This window comes from Syngnathoides biaculeatus, chromosome 16, assembly GCF_019802595.1.
Source record: "Syngnathoides biaculeatus isolate LvHL_M chromosome 16, ASM1980259v1, whole genome shotgun sequence".
Lineage (NCBI taxonomy): Eukaryota > Metazoa > Chordata > Actinopteri > Syngnathiformes > Syngnathidae > Syngnathoides > Syngnathoides biaculeatus.
Genome location: NC_084655.1, coordinates 22046460 through 22068611, shown reverse-complemented (window position 1 = coordinate 22068611; position 22152 = coordinate 22046460). Strand labels below are relative to the sequence as shown.

Below are 22152 nucleotides of genomic sequence, written 5' to 3'. Positions count from 1 at the left end.
GGGTCAACATGATTGGACCCCAAGCTACATACGAATAACTGAAGAGGACGATAATATTTGCATTGCCATGAGGTACCACGGTTCCTGAAAAAAATCCCATTCACCTTTGGATCCGGATCAAGTTCTTCTGTGGTTTTACGTATTCCTGCAAACATAAAACTGCAATGTGAGTGTAATTCCTGTAAAATACCAGGGGATGGAAACATCTTAATCGAATGCCTTAAAATACCACAAACGTGACCAAGTACTGACTCTGCAGGTGAAAGTGAAAAAGCAGAGTAGATGCAAACGTGAATCTTAGTGCGTTTATTACATAATCTAATCCAAATGCGAACACATTAACAATGTGCAGAGAAGTCCACGGAGACCATAAAAGTCTTCAAATAGATCGTTATGAACTTGTGAGCTATCATAATCTACATAAATATTGACTCAACATGCACTACACGGAGTGCGCAAGTACAATAAGCGACGACGGGCAAGTATGATAAAAGTTACCGAGCGACGCGTTCACACACTCTCAAGTAGTTCACAACTGCAAATGTGCAGTTGTCCTGCCTTGGCGGGGACCAGCTTTGCGATGCGTTCAAACGAGAGGTTAAATGAAATGTGACATTACATTAATAATTGCACGTCTAGTGTTTCAAGAGTAAAAGAGCACAGGCACGAGAGTCTGAGTCGACCCCACGGGGGGGCAAACGTGTGTCCCCCGACACAAGAAGTTCTTTCGAGACTGCAACTTTGAATTTTTTTGCCTTGATCCTTTCCACGTTAGAGGTAGATGATGTTCTCGTTTCCGCCTGCGTTGATGAGCACACCTCCGCTTGGATCATCTGCGCAAAAAAAGAGGGTTGCGATCGGTTACGTTTTTCTTTTCCAAATGTATTCTCTGCAGTTTCACATCTGAGGGTGAACTGGCTGACTCTGTTTTTGTTTAGAATTTTTTTTTTTTTTTTTTATTGTTGCAAATAATTAATCATCAAATTAACCTGTAGCTGGGTGAAACGAGTGACATCATAAAACCTTTATTAACGGTACAGGTAAAGTCAAATTGTAATACTCCAAAGTCATCAAAGTAGAAACTCATGACAACTGTTACTGTTCAAAATTAAACCATGAAAAATGGATCTGTATTAGACGTATTGTATTGGGCTACAAGGACAGAGACCAGGATACGATACGATTGCGATAGGTTGTCAAGCTACATGGTCAAGCTACGTCCTTATGGCATGTCATTGTCGCCACGCATCGAATCATCTGAATGCGCGAGGCCGCAATGTCTCTGTGGACGCAGTGGCCCGCAACTGACTGGGACCGGTTCAAGGTGCCCCCCCCCGGCAACACGAAGAAGAAGTGCTCTAGAAAATGGATGAATTAAAGGCGCTCACAGTTCACTGTCTTCCATGCACTCCGGGTCGTCAATTGTCTCAAGCCGTCTCCGACAGGCATCTAAGATCTTCTTCCTCGGTCCTAATGGGACGTGGATGCTCTTGAGGTCTTGGTCGGAGCAGAGCATCAACGCTTGGAGGTCGATCTTCTCTCTCCTGAAGATGGAGAAGAAGTCGCTCATGCACTGCGTGGCCAGGAAGACTTCCAGCGGGCTGGTGTGGGCTTCGTCGTCGTCATCCAGCCCCAATTCCACCTCCTCCCAGGGAATCTCCTCCATGTTCCTCTCCTGCAGGCTGCGAGCACTTCCTATGCTGTCCTCGTCCAGGCTGCGGTGAGGGTGCAGCCTGCTGCGTAGACGCACCGCGTTGCCCAAGCCATCAGATCCATCTGGATCGCCCAGGTCGAACATCCCCCCGCTCACGTAGTTCCTCCTGAAGACCATGGTGCCCAGGCCGGGCCGGTTGAACAGGGAATCGTGTCCCGAGTCTGTGCTGACCTCCGAGTGGTCCGCATTGGCCCCGTGGAGGTCCGGCTCGCTGATGGCACGTGAAATGGCGTCATCGTTGTGGTCTCTGGGAAACATGTCACGGACGTTGCGGCGGCCATAATCCTTGGGGTTGACGTCCGTGCCGGGTTTCAGGAACATGACGTCATTGCCCATCTGGAGCCCGGAGAGGGAGCGCACGCTCTTCCTGCCGTCCTCGTAGATCTTAAAGCTCCCGTCGCCTTGTTTCTTTTTCTCCAGTTTCTTCTGGATCTTCGTCTTTCCTCGGTTTGTGGCGTGAAGAGTAGCCTGAGAGGAGCACAAAAGACACGTTACTCAGTGACTTTCAGAACACGTTATGAAGCCAAGGAAACTTACGTCCCTTTAACTTTGGTAAATTTGGTCTTCAAAATGGCCCGGACCTCCCTGTCTGTTAGACATCGCTCTCCCTATTTGTTGGTCAGTGCTTCAGTCTGTCTGTCTTGCAGTCCCTCTGTCCGTCTGTCCTGGACCTCTCCATGTCCGTCCATCCACGGGGTTGCTCTGTCTTGTCTGTTTGTCTTGCACCATTTCTGTCTTTCTATCGATTGCTATTTTTGTCTCCCCAACCTTTATCTGTTTGTCTGTCCATTGCTTATTTGTCAGTTTGTCATTGTGGCCATCCTTTCTCAGTCTGTCTGCCCATCTTCTATCTTCCCCCCACCTGTTCATTTGTCTGTCTATTTGTCCGTCTTTCCATAGCCGTCCTCCCCGCCGACATCGATTGTCATTTAAATTTGTACCGTACACACGATCGATGCCAATCACAGTTTTTTTAACTTGACGGTGTTAAAAGCAAGTAAAGACGTGTTGACCTGCGAATATGGCACATTGACGGTGGCTGCGCTGAAGTTGTGCAGCTTGTGGCTAACAGAGCCGCTGCTGTAACTGGAAAAACTCATGACGTCCGACACGGACGCCTCGGGCGCCTCCTTTTGGAACTTCTTCTCCATGCGCTTGTGGTGCTTCTTCTGCATCTTGGCGCAGTCTTTGATGCGCCGCTCGGCGTCTCGAAACGCTCGTTCTTTCAGCTTGTTCACGAGCTTGGGGTTGAGGCCCATTTGCTTGGAGGCGATGGAGTCCAGGTAGCGAACGCAGTCCATGTGACTCTTGGTGGCAGCCATGTTCAGAGGGGTGTGGTAGTCGTTGTCCAGGCACCATATGTTGGCCCCGAAAGACACCAGGAAGAAAAGGCAGTTGTGGTGGCCGTTGGCAGCGGCTAAGTGGAGGGGTGTGTTGCCCCATATGTCACACTTGTCAGGATTCCCCCTGTGGAGCACGACAACTTGGTTAGCTCCAACATTGAATGTCTAATTACCGCCAAACAGGATACAAAAATATGTTACGTCTTTCCCAGCGTTTCTATTATGAAAGGCCACCAAAATATCAAATCGGTACCCTCTCACTTTTGAAAACTGTTTTGATGCTGTTCTGGTTCCAGAAGTATGGTACGGTTCACTTGAAGAGTGATGTACTGCAGTTCATTGGTGGAGAAGGTGAAAACGGACTAATCTGAACCATTACGTACTGCTTGGTAGAAAAATGTCTTCTCAAAGGGCAGTATTGCGTCACACCATCCATTCACCTACTTTCTTTGATGTTTATCCTCACTAGGGTCTGGGCCGGAGCTGCCGCGCACCCCCCACTCTCCTCCCCAACTTCCCGTGAATCTTTGTTCATCAATTCTTGGTAGTTGTCAATTGGGGTAGGCCATTGCCTGTTCCAGCAAGGCTGTGCCAGTGCACAGAGCAAAGACCATAAATGTACCAGTTTGATTATGAAGAAATTGAACATTATCCTGGACCTCAAGCCCACAGACAGGGTGGCGCCCTGGGCCGTTAGTCTCCAGTCAAAGTTGTTGTCACCTCCGCAAGAGTCACGCAGTGGCTGATCTGGCTGTAATGCGAGCTTGTCACCGCCGCCCGACTCGTGTTACAGGCGAGGCTTTCAAAAGCTTTCAGCGAGCTCAAACTGTGTAATTGTACATAGCCGATGACGTCGCGGCGCATTCCTCAAGTCTAATCGTGGCTGCTAGGACAGTGCGGCCGTTTAACACACTCTATCAAACGCGAAGGACTACTTGTTTACGATTCAATAAGAATCCCTTGTGCGTGAATCATCTTTATTCGCCACATATGTCAGAAACATACAAAGAATTTGTCTCGGTTAGTTGGAGCCGCTCTAGTGCGACAGACAGTCCGAGGAATCCGCGTAATGCTAAAACATTGACAGTCAGTCCTAAGGTGTTAGCAAAAGTAGTATCGTCCAAATGTGAGGTGCTAAATGGGCAATGTTCTGTGAACGTGGGAGCTTGTGTTTGGCCACGTACCACAAAAATGTTGTACTTGTACTTGGGTGTTGACTTCTTTACCACACCCTGGCCTTTGCTTCCACTGGTACGGTGGTTCTCCAGCTTCTTACTCCGAGCACCCTCCCTTGAATGCTTAAAAGTCTTCTTTAAAGTCACACGGTTACATCCTGTTTCTCGAAATCCCGCGCTGAGCGAATGCCGAATTCATTCGTCAACGTGCGATAAACTCGTGCCAAAAGATGCGAGGTGATCATCGGTCAAAATGTTATTTTAAGTTATTTACGACATTCCCAGCTCAGATTACGTAGCGCGGGGAACATGACCGTGATAGCTTTATGCACGGTAATTTATGTCTCGCTGAACGCGAGAGAGGGTCGTCCGTTGCGTCACCCCTCGAGCGTCCTTTATCATATTTGCTTTCTTTGACAGCCGTTGGCCGAGCGCGGCATCTTCCTGCGGCCTGTTCATCGTTTTCCTCCGATAGCGATTGGTTATTTATGCCCGGTGTCATGAGAGGAACACTTTGTACTTGCCACGCCCGCGGGGGCTCTTGTTTGCATTGATTCCGTGGGAATTGTCGTTCCGCACGTGCCTCGTCGAGCGCACGGCATACGAGATTATACTAAAACGTTTTCTTTTATTTTCACATGTGACATTTAAACAAACCTAATGATATAAAATCGATATTTGGTTTCATGCACGAAAATCGTTACGGCAAAAATTATATATCCAAGGATGACTACAATATTTCGAATCCTACAGCTGATGATCTCCAACATGTATGGTTTCTGAAATCAAATTGCGAGAAAAAAAAATACGTTTGCGACTGATTTCTTGGATTGGATCACATGAGATGTTGTACTGGCCTGTGTCGTTTTTGCGTGTGAGTTTTAAACCTCACAGGGCATGAATTATTTCTCCATTTGACACAGTCCTTAATTTGGAGGCTTCATAATGGCTCAATTTTTTCTGAGCGGCAGGCGAAACAGGTCAGCCGTTGACGAGGAGACGATCCCGTTGTGTGCTTCATCGTCGCAGCGCTGCCTGACGCTACTGCCCCTTTGACACCGCCTCGAAAAGTCAGGATTTCAGGGATTCAGGAGGCAGAAATTGACCAGGCGACTGTTGGCCTTCGACGGTAACGAGCTAGCCGGAATAGTCGGATCGGAGTGCGATTGGACATCCGGTACCAAGCGAGAACCCGGCCGAGGTCCAATAACGATTTTAACACAGCAAAACGGCTTCTCGCAATCAGATTTCAGGTCTCGTCCCACCTCTGTTACGGCTCTAATATATTTCCTACCGGGAGCCGTGAGACGGGAGCGGCTATTCAGTGGTCCTGTCTTCACTGGATTCTGTGTTCCATTTTCTACTTAAGAAGGACTTTCAGGTATCTGCGCTTTGAGTTTCTCAAAAGAGAACCGTCACTTTTTTCAACATCCCCCAATGATGACACAAAGTAAAAATGTCTTCAATAGCAAGAAGCAGAAGCCAACCTCGGGGGATTGCGATCTTGGGACAGTAGCAATATGCAATAACGTGGACCAACAAGCATTTAGGACAACGGCAACAGATTTGGAGAAACAAGTGATCTCCCATCCATGAACTTATTTCAGAGGATTGTTTCTTGTTGACAACAAAAATGATTCGTGACGAATGTGACGTCTTGTATTGGTTTAAAGACAAAAAATCTGCCAAATTTTAAAATGGGCCGATTGAGAATTTTTCCATTCGTCGATTCAGAACCTTTGCATGTGACAGAAGAGTCTCCGCTAGGATGAAGGGCAAAGTTTATAAAACAGTGGTGAGGCCGGCCATGATGGACGGATTAGAGACGGTGGCACTGAAGACACAACATGAGAGTGACATAATAAAGAATGAGAGGGGTGGAGGGGGAAGAGTGAGGCTACAGGGAGAAGAGATAGCAAAGGTGGACAACTTCAAATACTTGGGGTCAACAATGCAGAGCAATGGTGAGTGTGGTAAGGAAGTGAAGCGGGGTGGAACAGCTGGTGTTCTACGTGACAGAAGAGTTTCTGCTAGGATGAAGGGCAAAGTCTATGAAACAGTGGTGAGGCCGGCCATGATGGAAGGATTAGAGACGGTGGCACTGAAGAGACGACAGGAGGCAGAACTGGAGGTGGCAGAAATGAAGATGTTGAGGTTCTCGCTCGGATAGGATTAGAAATGAGCCCGTTAGAGGGACAGCCAAAGTTGGATGTTTTGGAGACAAGGCCCGAGAGAGCAGACTTCGATGGTTTGGACGTGTCCAGAGGCGAGAGAGTGAGTAGATTGGTAGAAAGGTGACGAGGACGGAGCTACCAGGGAAGCGAGAGCGAGAGGAAGACCAAAGAAAAGGTTGATGGATGTGGTGAGGGACGACATGAGGACAGTTGGGTGTTAGAGAGGAAGATGCACGAGATAGGCTTAGATTGGAAAAAGATGACACGCTGTGGCGAGCCCTAACGGGACAAGCCAAAAGGAAAATAAGAAGAATTCAGAATCTTAGCAAAGATATGAAAACATGTTTTGATAGCATAAACGTTGCGCTAACGCTAGCTAGTTGAAACAACATGGGAAATACTCCTTGTGTGAGCATTTCTGGATTTTATTTATATTTTTTTTATTACACAAACATCTGTACTTGAACTTAAGTACAGCATGCGAGCCCTTTGACCACCTCTGGGAACCCCAACCAAGAAAACACAGGCAACCTGCGGCGATGATGCGGCTATTTTGGGGGATTGTCGTGTAAAAAGCCAACACGAAGGCCACTAAGTCGCATTATCTTTTAAAGAGACAATATCCACCGCTTACTTTATCAAGCACAATCTTTTGTGATAACAACCTTATAAAAGTCACAAGGATGGGCGCCCGCGCTTGTTAAAGTGTCACAGCGACAGCGCATAACAATGCAAGCATTTAGAACGGCGTCATAATTCACGCTCGTTTACGGGGCCCCCGACGAGGACGCCCGGGTGAGCGCGCCGTGAAATATTGAAGTGGGAGCGCATGGCTGCGGAGCATTTAATGAATTGCGATAACTCGCACATGACCTTGAAGGCTGTGGCGGCGAAGTGACATTTCAAAGTCGCCATTTAAGCGTTCAAAATGACTGACTGTCCTCTCGTCGTCGTGAAAAGCCCGCAGTGGGCCGTTAGCTGTTAGCAGAGAGTCAGCGCGCGCGTTGATGCTAGTTTCGTTAGCCCGTCCGTGTTGTTTCGCATTGCGTGTTCGCGTTAAACTGTCAGACTGTTGTGTGATTTACACGTGTAATTATCTTTGTTTTATATCTGATTTTAAAATAAACTTCCACGGGCAGTGCCGATAAACAACTTTGCATGAAAAGTTATATTAAATCACCAACTTTTCTTTGTTTTAATAATAAACTGAACATTTGCTATCATTGTAGCAAGACATTACATTCATAAATATGTATAGTTCATTAATCATAACTTATTAAACAAGTATTTAATGCGAGTTAAATGTTAAAAGCATGTATCATTTTTTTATTTGATAATGTGTTTTCATTTTATGATATTGTAGTGTGTGGTAAATGGGTAATTATTAAATTAAATGCAACTATCCGCTTTAGTGGAATTTTGCTTTTGCTATTTCCGATTGAACGGTGGAATCTTTTTCAAAACGAAAACATGCATAAAGACAATCGTGTTTGGTTTTTTTTTTGTTTTGTTTTTTTTCTGGCCCTTAACAAAAGGTCGCATTTTAAAGAGTCGCCAAACAAGAAGTTCTGCCTCGTTGTTGTTTCCAGCGGCTCTTTTTCCGCCCGCAGCAACGCTTCCAATCATTCGGTGGCACCGCGTCTGGCACCTTCGTCATCCTCCTCACGGCTCCGTCACGTCATGTACTGTATGTGCACCTTCAAAGTTCCCCTGGGTCGCCCCGCATTGTTAACATAAGCTGACTTTTGGAATTCGCTACCCAACGGGAGCTATAAATTATTATTTTTTTCCCCCCGACAGCACTTCTGTAAATGTTCTTTTTAAGTGAGGTGAAATTTTTGCATAGGCATACAAATTGGAAACTATTCCAGCGTAATTTAATGGGCTCCCCCTTCACAAACTTTCCTTTCTCGAAGTAGTTTTTGTTTTGTTTTTCCAAACTAAATAATGGTAATGATTAATTAATAAGTTGATAAATTAAGGGGCAGCACAGTGGCGCAGCCGGTAAAGCGTTGGCCTCACAGTTCTGAGGTTCAATCCCGGACCCGCCTGCGTGGAGTTTGCATGTTGTCCCCGTGCCTACGTGGGTTTTCTCCGGGCACTCCGGTTTCCTCCCACATTCCAAAAACACGCAACATTAATTGGACACTCTAAATTGCCCCTAGGTGTGATTATGAGTGCGGCTGTTTGTCTCGATGTGCCCTGCGATTGGCTGGCGACCAGTTCAGGGTGCAACCCCGCCTCCTGCCCGTTGACAGCTGGGATAGGCTCCAGCACTCCCCGTGACCCTTGTGAGGATAAGCGGCAATGAAAATAGATAGATGGATGATCCATTTCGGAACTGTGGAATATGTTGAAGGGAACTTTTGAAGGTGGGACTGTGGACAACTGCCTCACAATTCTGAAGACCGGGGTTCAAATCCCAGCCTTCCCTGTGTGGAGTTTGCAAGTTCTCCCCGTGCCTGCGTGGGTTTTCTGCGGGTACTCGGGTTTCCACCCACATCCCAAAAACACGCATGGTCGGCCCAATGAAGACTGTAAATTGCCCGTAGGTGTGAATGTGTGTGCGATTGGTTTTGTTTTAATGCGTCCTGCGATTGGCCGGCAACCGGCTCAGGGTGTACCCCGCCTCCTGCCTGAAGATGGCTGGGATAGGGCTCCAGCACTCCCGCGGCCCTTGTGAGGATAAGCAGCTCACAAAATGGATGAATGGAATTATTGAACGCAAAATTGCGTCATTATTCGAAGTAATTTAGCTATTTGGTCTCTCAAAAGTGCAATGTCACATACATTATGATCATCAGAGAAGTCATCATATTAATTCTCAAATATTCCACCATAGTTGCATGAGCTCTTTCCCAAATCAAGCCAACTGTTTTGTGATTGAGGCTCTCACGAGTGCATGAATTTAACAAGCACGACATTCCCTGAGGGTGACATCACCCTTGCAGCTCGTTTGCCTCATTGCCTCAAAGAAAAAGAGGGAGCATTCCCATCATCCCGTAGGGGAACATTCTCATCAGAGAAAACGATTTCACCCCCAAAGAAAATCGGCCTTTGGAAAGATAAACATCAGTGTTTGGGTCAAGCTCTCTCTAAGACATTTGTTTCGGTAAAATGCTCAAAAACATCATGCAGATTGGGCACGTTCACCAACATTCATTTGAATTTATCTGAAAGTAGATTTTGCTCGCTTACCGTGACGTTCGGTAGAGGTAAGAGCGCTCCAGTTGGGATTATGGAATTTAAAATTACGTTTTATTATTGTCAGAAGTGGGGGGGATAGGGTCCCCCTCATTTTCAGAATAATGGACATGCCATTTGGGGAATGATCGGGTTGGTTTTTGATTCAAAACGTCGGAAAATAGGCAAAAGTTACCTTTTAAGCCTGCTGTCGTGGAGACGACGATAACTAGTTTGCTTTCATTGAGGACAAAGCAAATGAGTGAATGATCACAGCGGAGAGGCTGGAATCACAGGATTTGGACTTTTTAAACAAAATAATAACTCTGTAACGATGGTTTGGCCTTGCATTGCGTGAGCAATGTTTCACTGCAGCTTTCAGTGGTCGCCATTGGGCATTTCGTTATCTGGCTGCTTAGATTTGCTTGTTATTGTTTTTTTTACTGAATTTATTTAGTTGTTTGGCCATGGTCAGGTGGTCCGATGGTCATTTGCTCATAAATAAGAAATCAATAAAAGCGGTCGTTAAAAAAGGTGCATCCCCCCCCACCCGATCCACAGCCTTCCACCCCCCTGTTTACTGGGGTTATACTTATATCACAGCTATTTCTCATATTTGGGTGACGGACAGAATATTAGAACCAGCTGCAAAACTTACAAACCCAGTAAAATGAACATTACATTATTAGAATATGAAATAGGTGTACCTAATGAAGTGATCTGTGCGAGCGTGCAAATTGTTTGTTTGTTTTTTTGGCACCCACCCCCTGGCCACGATGAGCCGCAGAGTCTCCAGGTTTCCGTGGTAGGCCGCCCACAGCGTGGGCGTCATGCCATCCTCGTCGGGCGCGTTGAGGTCCTTGCGTGTGGCCTCCCTGAGCAGGTCCAGGTAGCCGTCCCGGGCCGCCTTGTGGTACCTGTCGTTCATGGCGAGCCCGTTATTCGTCCGCCTCGGTTCGGCTTCGTCGACACCGCAGGGACCGCCGCCGCCGCCACCTCCACGTCCTCGTCGTTCTCCTCATGTCGGAAGCGGAGGAGTTGCCCGCCGCACCGGAGCGTCGGTCGCTCGGTGTCCACAATCCCGAGTCCCGAGTCCCGAGTCCCGAGCGGTTGTGCGCGTCGCCGGTATCCAAGGAGGCGACGACGCGCTCGCTCGTCACTCAGGCCGCCGACAGTGCTCCCCCGTGGCCGAACTGCTCCTACACACGCCAGCACTTGATTTGCACGGACTTGATACGATCCCCCCCCAAAAAAAAAACCAATCAAACTGTAAAGCGCAAAATAAGTGTTTTGAGTCCTCGAAAATGAGGGACTAATTCAACGTCTGGCAAAGACAACTCTCATGAAAGACTAAAATTTGGATGGAAAAAAGACAAGATGGTCAAAATCAGTAAAGGTGAACAGCAGTGATAAAATAACAAATCTTCACATTCAACATAATGTATGTGTAGCCTGTATAAATATGCATGAATATGCTGGCGCTAAGAAATGCACGGCAGTCCTCCATCGGCAACGTTATCGCCCTAAAACTTTAACACAGCACATAACTTGTTTGCTACTTCCACGAGAATGTCAAACGCTTGCTCATGAACCTGAATGGACTTGCACAAACAATGCACAGAGAGAAAAATCTATATTGTTTTTCTAGGAATAAGTATCTTATCCTGTATTTTTTCACACTGCAATAATTTTTGCAGGGTTTAAAAAGAGAAAAACATCGCAAAGTTATCCCCACCCGCGATATCATGCAGCCCTAATACTGAGCACTCAAAATTAATCAGAATGGCATGACAAAATCCAACGATAAAAACCTGGAGGACATTATACAACATATAAATACCGCTTGCTGTTTTGATATCCTGCCAACAGACAGAAAAAAATATATATATACATAACTGCACCACGCTAGCGTTAAACTCTTTCTGTGTAGCAAGGCTTATGACCAGCTGCGCTAACGCTAGCGCCGCACTCACGCTAGCAGGGTTGAAAGCGTGTGAAAAAAGTCACGGCTTGTCTGCCGGAAATTACGGTCAATACAGATCTTTCCGTTCTTAAGGCAAGTCACGTTGCCCACGGTTAAATGTGCCAGGATGCAGTCGGATGTCGGGTGGTGGTCGGAGAGGGTGTAGCCGCAGAGTGGCAGCCCCGCTTTCATTTGACTGGCCCAGGGGCAGCTGTGGGAGCTCGCCACCACTCGGGAGTGAGTGGAGTGAGAAACGAATGTCCTTTCCTTGGCGGAGGTCGTAATGCTTCCGTTTGGGATTGAGACTCCAGAAAATGCATTCATTTAATGTTTTTCATGACCGATCTTGTAATTTCCATCGGTGCACGTTGCACCTGCAATCCATTATTGCATCAAGAACATCCACCCATTTTCTTAGTTGCTTATCCTCACGAGGGTCGCGGGGAGCGCCGGGGCCTATCCCAGCTGTCAACGGGCAGGAGGCGGGGTACACCCTAAACTGGTCGCCAGCCAATCGCAGGGCACACAGAGACAAACAGCTGGATCACAATAACACCGACGGGGCAATTTAGAGTCTATAATTGAAGAGTTTGTTTTCAAAACGAGACATTTACGAAATCGGAGCTGGATAATTTTGGCGCGAGTTTCGTAAATCTGAAAAAAAATGCCTGCGTCTCGTTTCGAAAACAAACTCTTCAATTAATGTTGCCTATTTTTGGATTGTGGGAGGAAACCACACAGGCACAGGGAGAACATGCAAACTCCACACAGGCAGGTCCGGCCGGGATTGAACCCAGGACCTCAGAACTGTGAGACTAATGCTTTACCAGCTGCTCCACCAAGAACACTTTTTTCATATTTTGTTTACTTCAATTTCTACACAGTTAAATAGCACTAACGGCCGCAGCTTTCCCTCCCTGGTTTTGTGCAAATCATGCTCTATTCGCAAAATTTTATCCGATCAATTGAATATTTGGGTCTCGACGGCCCCGGAACCCGTCTCTTCCACTCCTCTTTCCGCAAACTAATCTCTCATATGTGGAAAAGTCTGACTTGACTGAAGGTAAACAACCACGAGCTAAATATTTCCTCGTTGCGACAGACTCGCCTTTGTCGCGTCTTAGCGTTGTTGTCATTGTTCTCACTTGAACCCTCGCTTCTTTTATACCGACCACGGGTGTACACGCGGAAGGCTCTTTATTTCACAGCAGCTGTGGCAATGTTTTAACAATCGCCGAGGTCAGGCCCGCTCCGATGAACATTTTCCGCGGCGGCTAATTACAGGATAATGAGCAAATTAAAAATAAAAAAAAAAAAAAAAAAAGAAAGAAATGGGTGCCACCAGTCGCTCACAAGTTTCTCTGCCGGCCAATTGAAACCTGCATGACAAAAGACATAAATATTTAAGACGGAAGATTACATAGATGGTGACTTGGGGGTGGATGTGTGTGTGTGTGGGGGGGGGGGGTGATATGACCCCCTTTTGATCTCACACACACACACACACATATGCACAAAAAAACCTTTCTAGTGGTCTTGAATAGCGTGAAAAACCTGAATGTGTTCCCTCCGAGCATGAAATCAAAAGATTGGCAAACGCGCTCTCATCGCACGCCTTTTCGGAAAATTCCCATCCCGTTCAGATTGCGGGGCTCGAGTCAAAGACCGTAAGATTGAGGCTCGCGCGGTCGTGAAAAAAGGGGAGATTCTCGTGTAATTTCCGTACAGTCGCCGCGCACGAGATGAATAACGTCAAAGATTCGGATACTGAATAAATATATTTCCAGTTCGCCGGCCAATGACCGTGAGCAGGATCAGTTTTTAAAAAATGCATGTGGCAACTGTACAAGCACATTTATTATATGCATATGTGAATGGTGAAAAAGTAGATATGGACAACAGTAATAATATATATAAGAATATGTACACCAAAATCATCTTTTAAGAAATAGTTCCTATGAACAGAAATGTCTCTTGTTCTTATCGCTATGTTGTTCCTTGTTCTGCATGTCATACCAGGGGAGCACCGACTACCTGAGAAAAATTCCTGGCCATTAAAACTGATTCTGATTATGATTCTGAACTATAAATGTATCAATAGTCTGCTGCCACGTGAAAAATAGATGGGATGCAGTTGAAGTACTGCTTGCACTGTACAGTACAGTATATATACAATGCGGTGCAGTGCATCCAGAGAAGGAACCAGTTTGAATGCGGCTGTGGAATTAGTGAGGGAAAAAATGTATTCCCTTGAAACAGGTGTTGAACTTTAGCGGGATATTTTGAGCAAAACAGGCCTTGTTTGGCCGCGATACGCTTCCCCGCCCGCGACAGATTTATTGACCTTTACGGCTCCTCCAGCTGTGTTTCGGGCGCCTATAAAAAGGGGGACGGACGTCTCTGCGTCCCACACTTGCGCTCAGGTCAGCCTACAGGTAAGGACCGGCCTCCACGGTCACTTTTTTTTTTTGGGTACACTTGTGTACGCTTAGGTAGGCCTCTTTTGAGTGATTATTATTCAGCAGATTTCTTACTTTTAGTCAATACATTTGGGGGTAAAAAAAAACCATATTTGCGCTTCTTACTCTGTCTCAATAGGTTTGTTATTTTTTTCAAGTGTGCAATGTGAATAAATGTGAAAAGATGAAGAAGAAAAATTACCCACAGGTGAGATTTTGATCGATTGACTGAGATCGTGGTTACTTGTAGGCCTTCAAATGACGCAACAGATGATGAGATTTGCCAAGGGAAATGAATATTTTTAATTGAGGTGTGTGCTTTTAAGTCCTGCTTTATGTCCAAAGCGCTCTCAGAAAACCTTTTTTTTTTCTGACTTGTTCGGCACTATCCATCCGGCCATTTTCTTTGCCGCTTATCCTCACGAGGGTCGCGGGGAGTGCCGGAGCCTATCCCAGCTGTGAGCAGAACATAGCACAGCCACATTTATGTTTCACAGTAGGGACAGTGTCCTCTTTCTCCCAGGCTTCCTTTTTGAGTTCATCCATCCGTTTTCTTTGACGCTTATCCTCGCGAGGGTTGAGGGGAGTGCCGGAGCCTATCCCAGCTGTCAACAGGCAGGGGGTGGGGTACACTCTGAACTGGTTGCCAGCCAATCGCAGGGCACCTAAAGACAAACAGCCGCACCCACGATCACACCAAGGGGCAATTTCGAGTGTCGAATTGATGTTGCATGTTTTTGGGATGTGGGAGCAAATTGGAGAGCCCGGAGAAAACCCACACAGGCACGGGGAGAACATGCAAACTCCGCACAGGCAGATGTCCAGGATTGAATCCGGGTCCTCAGAACTGCGAGGCCAACGCTTTTCCAGATGAGCCCACCGTTCCGCCTGTTTGGCACTATATAAATAAAATTGAATTGTTTTTATTGTTAAAATGAGCTAATTCATCACATTTTTTGGTCAGTTCACAGTGTTAGCAACAGCACGATGACATGCTGCCTCAATGGTATAAAAACTGTAAAAGAGTGCAACTATTTTGTGCAGTGCGATTTTCTTTTTTCGTACTGAAATGAAGTCATGAAAAGATATTTTTACAAATTCAATACAATTATGTGTTTACTTTACTTTCAGTTAGTTTAAAAAAGTTGAATCCGAGTACAACACGTGTCCATCCACCTGCCCTCCATTGTTGCAGCTCGGCGGAAGACGGAAACTGCGTGGCAATTTTTTGAGACGAGCTCAACTGGACCGGTCGTGTCGCAACCTCAACGTGCCAATTAAGTCTATCCCGTTCACGGAAAAGTTGGAACCTGGGCGGATCCAAACAGTGGGCGAGCCCGTCGAACCAGTCGCGCCTCAGCGCCGGAAGTCGGCGGTAACTCAAATACGATCGCATCTCGCAGGGCGCAATATGTGCTTGAACACCGGCTACCCGTGCAACTGCCTGGGCGACGGAAACCCCTGCGAACCCTGCAGGATGAGCAAAGACGAGAACAGCCAGGGAGACGACCCCTTGAAGGAAGGCGGGGCGCAGAAGACGGGCGAGCATGACCACCCGAACCACCAACCCGTCGCTACTAACAAGGAACGGGACAGAAACTGGGGATGGATCCTGTCCGGGGTCATCTTCATCAACATCCTGATGCTGGGCATCGCGCTGGTGAGCGGCAGCGCCTACGAGCACGTCGACATCAGCATGTCCGACCTGCAGGTCTTCCTGGTCATCATCCTCATCCTCACCTGCATCTGGATGATCTACTACATCATCTTCACGGCCAGGATCGAGAACGCCGTGGCTTACAGGGACCAGCACGCCGGACCCGTGTGGCTCAGAGGTACGTCGAACCTCCGCGTGTCCGTTTTTGGGGGGCAGGGGGCAAGCTCCAAAATACTGTAGCGTCCATCTTCTCACGCCGCAGGGGGAATGGTGCTGTTCGGACTCCTCAGCATCATCATGGACGTTTTCAAGATCGGCAGCTACATCGGCTACCTCCACTGCGAGTCGGCCATCAAGATTGTTTTCCCCGTCATCCAACTTATTTTCATTGTTGTGCAGGTAAATAGACGCCAATTCGAACAGTTATTAGTGGAATGTCTGCGGAATCTTAAACGGGGAAATCTGCTTGCAGACGTACTTCATGTGGGTCCACGCAAAGGACTGCGTGCAGCTCCAGAGGAACCTCACGCGGTAAGCGAGGGTCTCGTTTCTTTCTTGTGGAGGGGGGGGGGGAATAAACACAATGAAAAATGAGAAAAATGTTTTCCATCGGTAACAATGAAAGTTGAAACAACCCATCCATCGCTTTATTGCAAAAACTGAACAGGCAATTTCAGCATATTCAACTGTCGTACGAGTACAATTTCAACATCTTCACTGCGGGCCCTCGCGGTTGACTCGGATATTTGGATTCTAACGCCGTCAATGGCAGCGAATTGTAAAAAACAACAGAAGACATCAACCCAGCTTTTACTTTGCCGAAGCGCAACGTTAACGATATGCTACGTTGAATTGTTTTTCTCATTCTTTGGGTTTTCATCTATCTATCTATCTATCTATCTATCTATCTATCTATCTATCTATCTATCTATCTATCTATCTATCTATCTATCTATCTATCTATGCTATGTTGCATCGATTTTCTCATTTTTTGGGTAATAGATAGATAGATAGATAGATAGATAGATAGATAGATAGATAGATAGATAGATAGATAGATAGATAGATAGATAGATAGATAGATAGACAGACAGACAGACAGACAGACAGACGACAGATAGATAGATAGATAGATAGATAGATAATAGATAGATAGATAGATAGATAGATAGATAGATAGATAGATATAGATAGATAGATAGATAGATAGATAGATAGATAGATAGATAGATAGATGATAGATAGATAGATAGATGATAGACAGACAGACAGACAAACAGACAGACAGACAGTAGACAGACAGACAGACAGACAGATAGATAGATAGATATAGATAGATAGATAGATAGATAGATAGATAGATAGATAGATAGATAGATAGATAGATAGATAGATAGATAGATAGATAGATAGATAGATGATAGATAGATAGATAGATAGATAGATAGATAGATAGACGTATGGTGAGCTTTCGATTCAGGTTAAAAACAGCTTTGAACAGGTTGTGTGACTTTCGTGGCGTATTTCCCCCTCGAATATTTTGGTCGAATTCCAAACCGGATGACCTCACAAGCATGAGAACTGACTTTAAGTTGCAGCTGTCAAGCGTTTTTTTAAATCCTTCCAAAAACAACAACACGATCCGAACAAAAAGAGGAAAGCCCCCGAAGACCCGGCTGTGAGCCCAGAGGAACGCCTTACCAGGGTAAACCTTTATATTTGCGGAAAGTGGAACTATACACTGAGAACATTATGAAGACATGAAACCATTTGCATGATCTCATAATTATCCGTTTTATGATTTGGTCTGGCGCCAGGTGCCAAGTCGACAGGTTCAGCATTCAGTGCCACTCGTGCATATCTTCCCAGGGAGGGAGTGAACAAAAATAGATTATTACAGTCCTTTGCTTTGTTTTTTGACAGAGTTAAATGCGAGCTAGTCGTAGAATTTCCCCATAAAACTACAAAAGTGTCAAATTTGGACTCCGATTTGAAACGCAACAAATATCAAGACAGCTAATAGGGCCGCAGGTGAGCTGGGCTCCAATCCGGCGGACTTTCGGCAATTGCATCCTAAAACTGGGTTCTGCTGACTTGTTTTTGGGGGTGTCACTGTATTGTATTACACGCTTGACAAGGGATATTATATATTGAGAATGAAAAAAACTTGGCAGTTTATCGTGATGTGAAATTAACTTTCAGCACTGCTTTGTTTTTGTTCGGGGCGTATGACTCAGAAGATGTATTTCAGTTCGATCTTTCAGCTCAGTCAAAGCGCATTCCGGCGAATCGACCGCAAAGTAATCTTATACGTCACGATGGCATCAACAGCGACGTCAATTCTGGCTGAATCATGATGGCACCGCCCTTCTTCTTCTTCTTCCCTGTCGCCATAATCCAGGAAGTAGACCAAAATAAATTCTCCGGTTTCACAGCCTTTAGTATTCTTATTATCTTCCTTCTGCTACTGAGCAGAGGAATGGTCTGGAATCACCGGTCTGGTCGGCCGCAAATCCGCTCGTGCCTCGGACGGCATATTTGTTAACATCGCCACAAATTCGAACAAGAATTCCTCATTATGTCTGCTTCGTTCGACTTTATTTTGGTTGGCGCAGATGCGGGCTGATGCTGACCCTGTCCATTAATCTGGTTTTGTGGATGGCCGCGGTCACGGACGAGTCGCTCCACCAAACGGCCCACCCGGACGACGACCACGGCGACGACCACGGCGGCGACCACGCCAACGACACGCACGAAATCGACGACCACCACGGCAACAGCTCTCATAAACAATTCGGACGTGAGCTGTACATCAGTAGAGGTACCGAAAAAAAAAAGCACTTCGGGCTGAGGTGGCCTTCGGGTGGCATAATGCCAACGCCGTAACCCCATTTTTGTCCCGTGCCCCAGCGAGCTTCGGCGAGGACGGCTGCGAGTGCAGCCACACGTCCTGCAGCCTCTTCAAAGAGGCCTACTTCTACCTGTACCCCTTCAACATCGAGTACAGCCTCTTCGCCTCCGCCATGGCCTACGTCATGTGGAAGAACGTGGGCCGACTGGGCGAGGCCCACGACCCGCACGGCCACAGCCACGCCCACAAGTTCCACCTCAAAGACGCGGTCGTCGGCCCCCTGGTGGGAGTCCTGCTGGTTTTCGCCGGTCTGGCCACCTTCATCGTGTACGAGATGGACATGAAGGAGTACGAAGGGGAAGACCACAGCAAGCGAGACCAAGCGGTGATGATCCACTTCATCATAAACATCGTGATCATAAGCCTCATGCTGGTGGCAACGTTGATCGGAGTGAGCATCTACAAGCTGGACCGCCGGGAGCACGACTCCGAGAAGAATCCCACGCGCAATTTGGACGTGTGCCTGCTGGTGGGAACCTCCATGGGGCAGTTCCTCATCAGCTACTTCACCATCGTCGCCATGGTGGCGTCCGGAGCCCAGGGCCACCTGAACAGGCTCAACCTGACCTGGGCTATCCTGATGGTGATCCAGATCGGTCTGCAGAACTTCTTCATCGTCGAAGGTCTCCACCGGGAGCCTTTCCACGAAGAGCACCACGAGCAGATAACCTCGGTGACGAACATCTACGCGGTGGGGCACTACAACAAAGAGGTGTACAGTCTGGAAGGGTCGGAAATAAGGGCCAAGCCCGAGCCGGAGCCGCTGGTGGTGACTCCGTTCGGGCACGTGGTGCACTACCCGCGCAAACTGTCCTGGAAGAGGCGAGTCCTGAAGGAGGTTTCCGTCTTCCTGCTGCTGGCCAACATCATTGTGAGTATCCCTGCGCCGGCATCCTTTCGCAAAACAGAGAACAAAACCTCTTCTTTTCCTTTCGGCTTGTCCCGTGAGGGGTCGCCTCGGCGTGTCATTTTAGACGAACGCGCATTTTGTTTGGCACTAACCGGGGTCAAACCCGCTTAGCTTCCGAGATCTGGAGACTTCGGGCGTTCTCAGGGTAGCATGGCCGGATGCAAAATAGAGAACTAAACAAAAATGGTAAAAGTACAAGTACAGTGAATTCCCCCCCCCCCCCCAAACCCAAGTGAAATTGACACCTAACCTAAAAAGGTTTGCAATTGTCTATAGATGTCACACATGGCGGCAAAGCACCGCTTATGGCTAAATGAAACCCCTCAACTCAGATCAAAAAAGTTCCTCGACACCGAGATGGTGAAAGTAACGTTGTTATTGCCGCGCACCGAAATTATTGAAAGATAGCTTTTTAAAAAAAATCTACAAATGAATATTTATAAAATGTTTTTGTTATTAATTATTGATCATATTTTCAAATTAGGTGGGGGATTTTGGAATGCCAGGACATTTCTTAGACAGGTCCAAGGAAGACACCAAATTGGCCACGAATCATTCTTAGAAGCCAACGACGTCAAACAATTCTTGTAATCAGATCATCAGAAAAGTTTTGAAATGATACATATTTCTTGTCTTTTTAAGTTAAGTAACAAAGTATTAAAGTAGTCAAGTAAAGTCTTTCAGGTCAAGCACTTGGCTAGCTAACATTTCCCATCTTTTGTCGAGCAGCTGTGGATCATGCCGGCATTCGGCGCTCGCCCCCAGTTCGACCACCCGGCCGAAACCGAATTCTACGACTTCACCATCTGGGCCGCCATCGTGAACGTCGGGCTGCCTTTCGCCATCTTTTACCGGATGCACTCGGTGGCCGCCCTCTTGGAAGTGTTCGTCATCTCGTAAGCGGGCAACCTCGCCGGCCAACCGTCGTCTGTTCATTCCCTTTTTTCCATCGATACCAGCAGTCTTCAAACTTTTTAATTTTTGTGGGCCCGTTTCCCGTAAAGCAATAATTTCACGCACCGGCATGGAAACGAATGAATACGACCGATCAATACTCCGAATGTAGCTGTTGGTGCCGGTCCCGTTTTGGTGTAATGTGAGACCCTGCCACTCGAAGTGTGCGACTTATGTCCAGTCTACTTTGTTTTGTTATCGTTGCAGAAAAATCACACTTCATAAAAACAGAAAGTTGCAAATTAAAGCAAGACATTCGGTGGATTTTGGGCTTATTATTCCCACATGATGCCTGAGCGCGTGAGACTCGCCTGTAGGGCAAAACCCGTAATTTTAAGTAGGACTGCCGATTGTCTTAAATACAGTTGTGAACTTCTTTTTCTTCTGCCTCATCATTTGCTCTTTTCCCATTTCCGAGCAGGAAGCTTGTTTGAACCCATTTTTGCCAGCTTGTGGGCTTATTATTGTTTTTTTTTTTTATATATACGCCGTATCGCGAAATTGAAAGGCACGTGATTTTCACATTTTGATATCTTCAAGAGGCGGCACGGTGGGTCAGCTGGTAAAGCGTTGGCCTCGCGGTTCTGAGGACCCGGGTTCAATCCCGGCCTCGCCTGTGTGGAGTTTGCACGTTCTCCCCCGTGCCTGCGTGGGTTTTCTCCGGGCGAGCACTCCGGTTTCCTCCCACATCTCAAAAACATGCAACATTAATCGGACACTCTAAATTGCCTGTAGGTGTGATTGTGAGTGCGGCTGTCTGCCCTGCGATTGGCTGGCGACTAGTTCAGGGTATACCCCGCCTCCTGCCCGTTGATGGCCGGGACGGGCTCCAGCACTCCCCGCGACCCACGTGAGGATAAGCGGCAAAGAAATTGGATGGATGGATGAATTTCTCCAAGACTCGATGAACTCTAAAATATTTTTGGCTTTGTGCGGCCTGGAGCAAGATGGCCTACGGAGCGGCGCCTGCTGGTGGTTGGGCATCTCATCTGTACCACTTAACCTATTCGGGGTCGCCGTGAAGCTGGCGCCGATTCCAGCTCATTTTTGGAAAACTGGTCGGAACCCGGACAAATCGTCTGGCAATCACAAATTGTCTCACACACACACACGATTCAGAGTGTTCACCCGATCAAGTGCAGGAAAAACGTGCAAATTTGCCTTGTTTCTTCCTTTGCCATGTGCAATGTTCCACCAAATTTTTGTACAGAATAAATGTGAAATTTTTGTTGATTTTTTTTTGTATCTATAAAGACTATTATAATGTGTTAATGTCGAAACTGATGTTATTGCTGTTGATGTTTTTCAGTAAGTGATAAAAGTATTTCTTTTACCGTGTAAATGTATTTGTGTAATGCTCAAATGTCAGATGAGTGAAAATAAATTAATTCCAATATTTATAGAACTTGTGTCTTCAATGAAAAAAAATCAATAAAAATGATTTGAGGTGGTGGTGATGATTGCCTTTATTAAATTGATCATTTTGGTGAACTTTCTGTATTCATTTGCCCAATGAAAATATAGCATTTCTGTCTAATAAAGTGGTGCATTGAGATACGAGTCAATTTTTTTTTAATTACGTATTTATTCAATTGAAAAATAAAAAAAATAATCTTTTTAATGGGTGCCCAACTGCAAATAAGAGGGGATCCCCTGTAATCTTATCCTGGCCCACCCAAATTATTTTTTACATGCTTTTATTTGTAAGA

The 22152-nt window shown here is 46.5% G+C and overlaps 2 protein-coding genes across 6 annotated transcripts; one reads left to right on the top strand and one right to left on the bottom strand.

Annotated features, from left to right (window-relative positions):
- Positions 1–306: 306 nt before the first annotated feature.
- On the bottom strand, positions 307–10716 carry ush1ga (Usher syndrome 1Ga (autosomal recessive)). Of its 2 annotated transcripts, XM_061847301.1 has the most exons (4): positions 10354–10716; positions 2728–3181; positions 1389–2182; positions 307–833 (listed from the first exon to the last, which is right to left on the bottom strand). In XM_061847301.1, exons 1-4 carry the CDS (start codon positions 10515–10517, stop codon positions 830–832), a joined length of 1416 nt encoding a protein of 471 aa, XP_061703285.1. In that variant the 5' UTR covers positions 10518–10716; the 3' UTR covers positions 307–829. The 2 variants fall into 2 exon arrangements, with proteins under 2 accessions (XP_061703285.1, XP_061703286.1); XM_061847302.1 differs by lacking the exon at positions 307–833 and having other exon boundaries at positions 1385–2182.
- A 4706-nt stretch (positions 10717–15422) lies between these two features.
- Positions 15423–21773, top strand: LOC133515052 (proton channel OTOP2-like). Of its 4 annotated transcripts, none has more exons than XM_061847292.1 (6): positions 15423–15846; positions 15931–16067; positions 16141–16199; positions 18284–18364; positions 18553–19450; positions 20219–21773. In XM_061847292.1, the coding sequence occupies exons 1-6, from the start codon at positions 15423–15425 to the stop codon at positions 20387–20389; spliced, it is 1770 nt and encodes a 589-aa protein (XP_061703276.1). In that variant the 3' UTR covers positions 20390–21773. The 4 variants fall into 4 exon arrangements, with proteins under 4 accessions (XP_061703276.1, XP_061703275.1, XP_061703274.1 ...); XM_061847291.1 differs by having other exon boundaries at positions 18284–18399; positions 18579–19450; XM_061847290.1 differs by having other exon boundaries at positions 18284–18441; positions 18579–19450.
- The last annotated feature ends 379 nt before the right edge of the window (positions 21774–22152 follow it).

Coding starts and splice junctions, on each gene's coding strand:
- LOC133515052 (XM_061847289.1), top strand. CDS start 15,423: ATGTGCTTGAACACCGGCTACCCGTGCAACTGCCTGGGCGACGGAAAC. Junction 18,490..18,578: donor TGAGCTGTACATCAGTAGAG/GTACCGAAAAAA, acceptor CCCGTGCCCCAG/CGAGCTTCGGCGAGGACGGC. Junction 19,451..20,218: donor TGCTGCTGGCCAACATCATT/GTGAGTATCCCT, acceptor TTTGTCGAGCAG/CTGTGGATCATGCCGGCATT.
- ush1ga (XM_061847301.1), bottom strand. CDS start 10,517: ATGAACGACAGGTACCACAAGGCGGCCCGGGACGGCTACCTGGACCTG. Junction 3,182..10,353: donor CGGCTCATCGTGGCCAGGGG/GTGGGTGCCAAA, acceptor CGTGCTCCACAG/GGGGAATCCTGACAAGTGTG. Junction 2,183..2,727: donor TCAATGTGCCATATTCGCAG/GTCAACACGTCT, acceptor TGCTCCTCTCAG/GCTACTCTTCACGCCACAAA.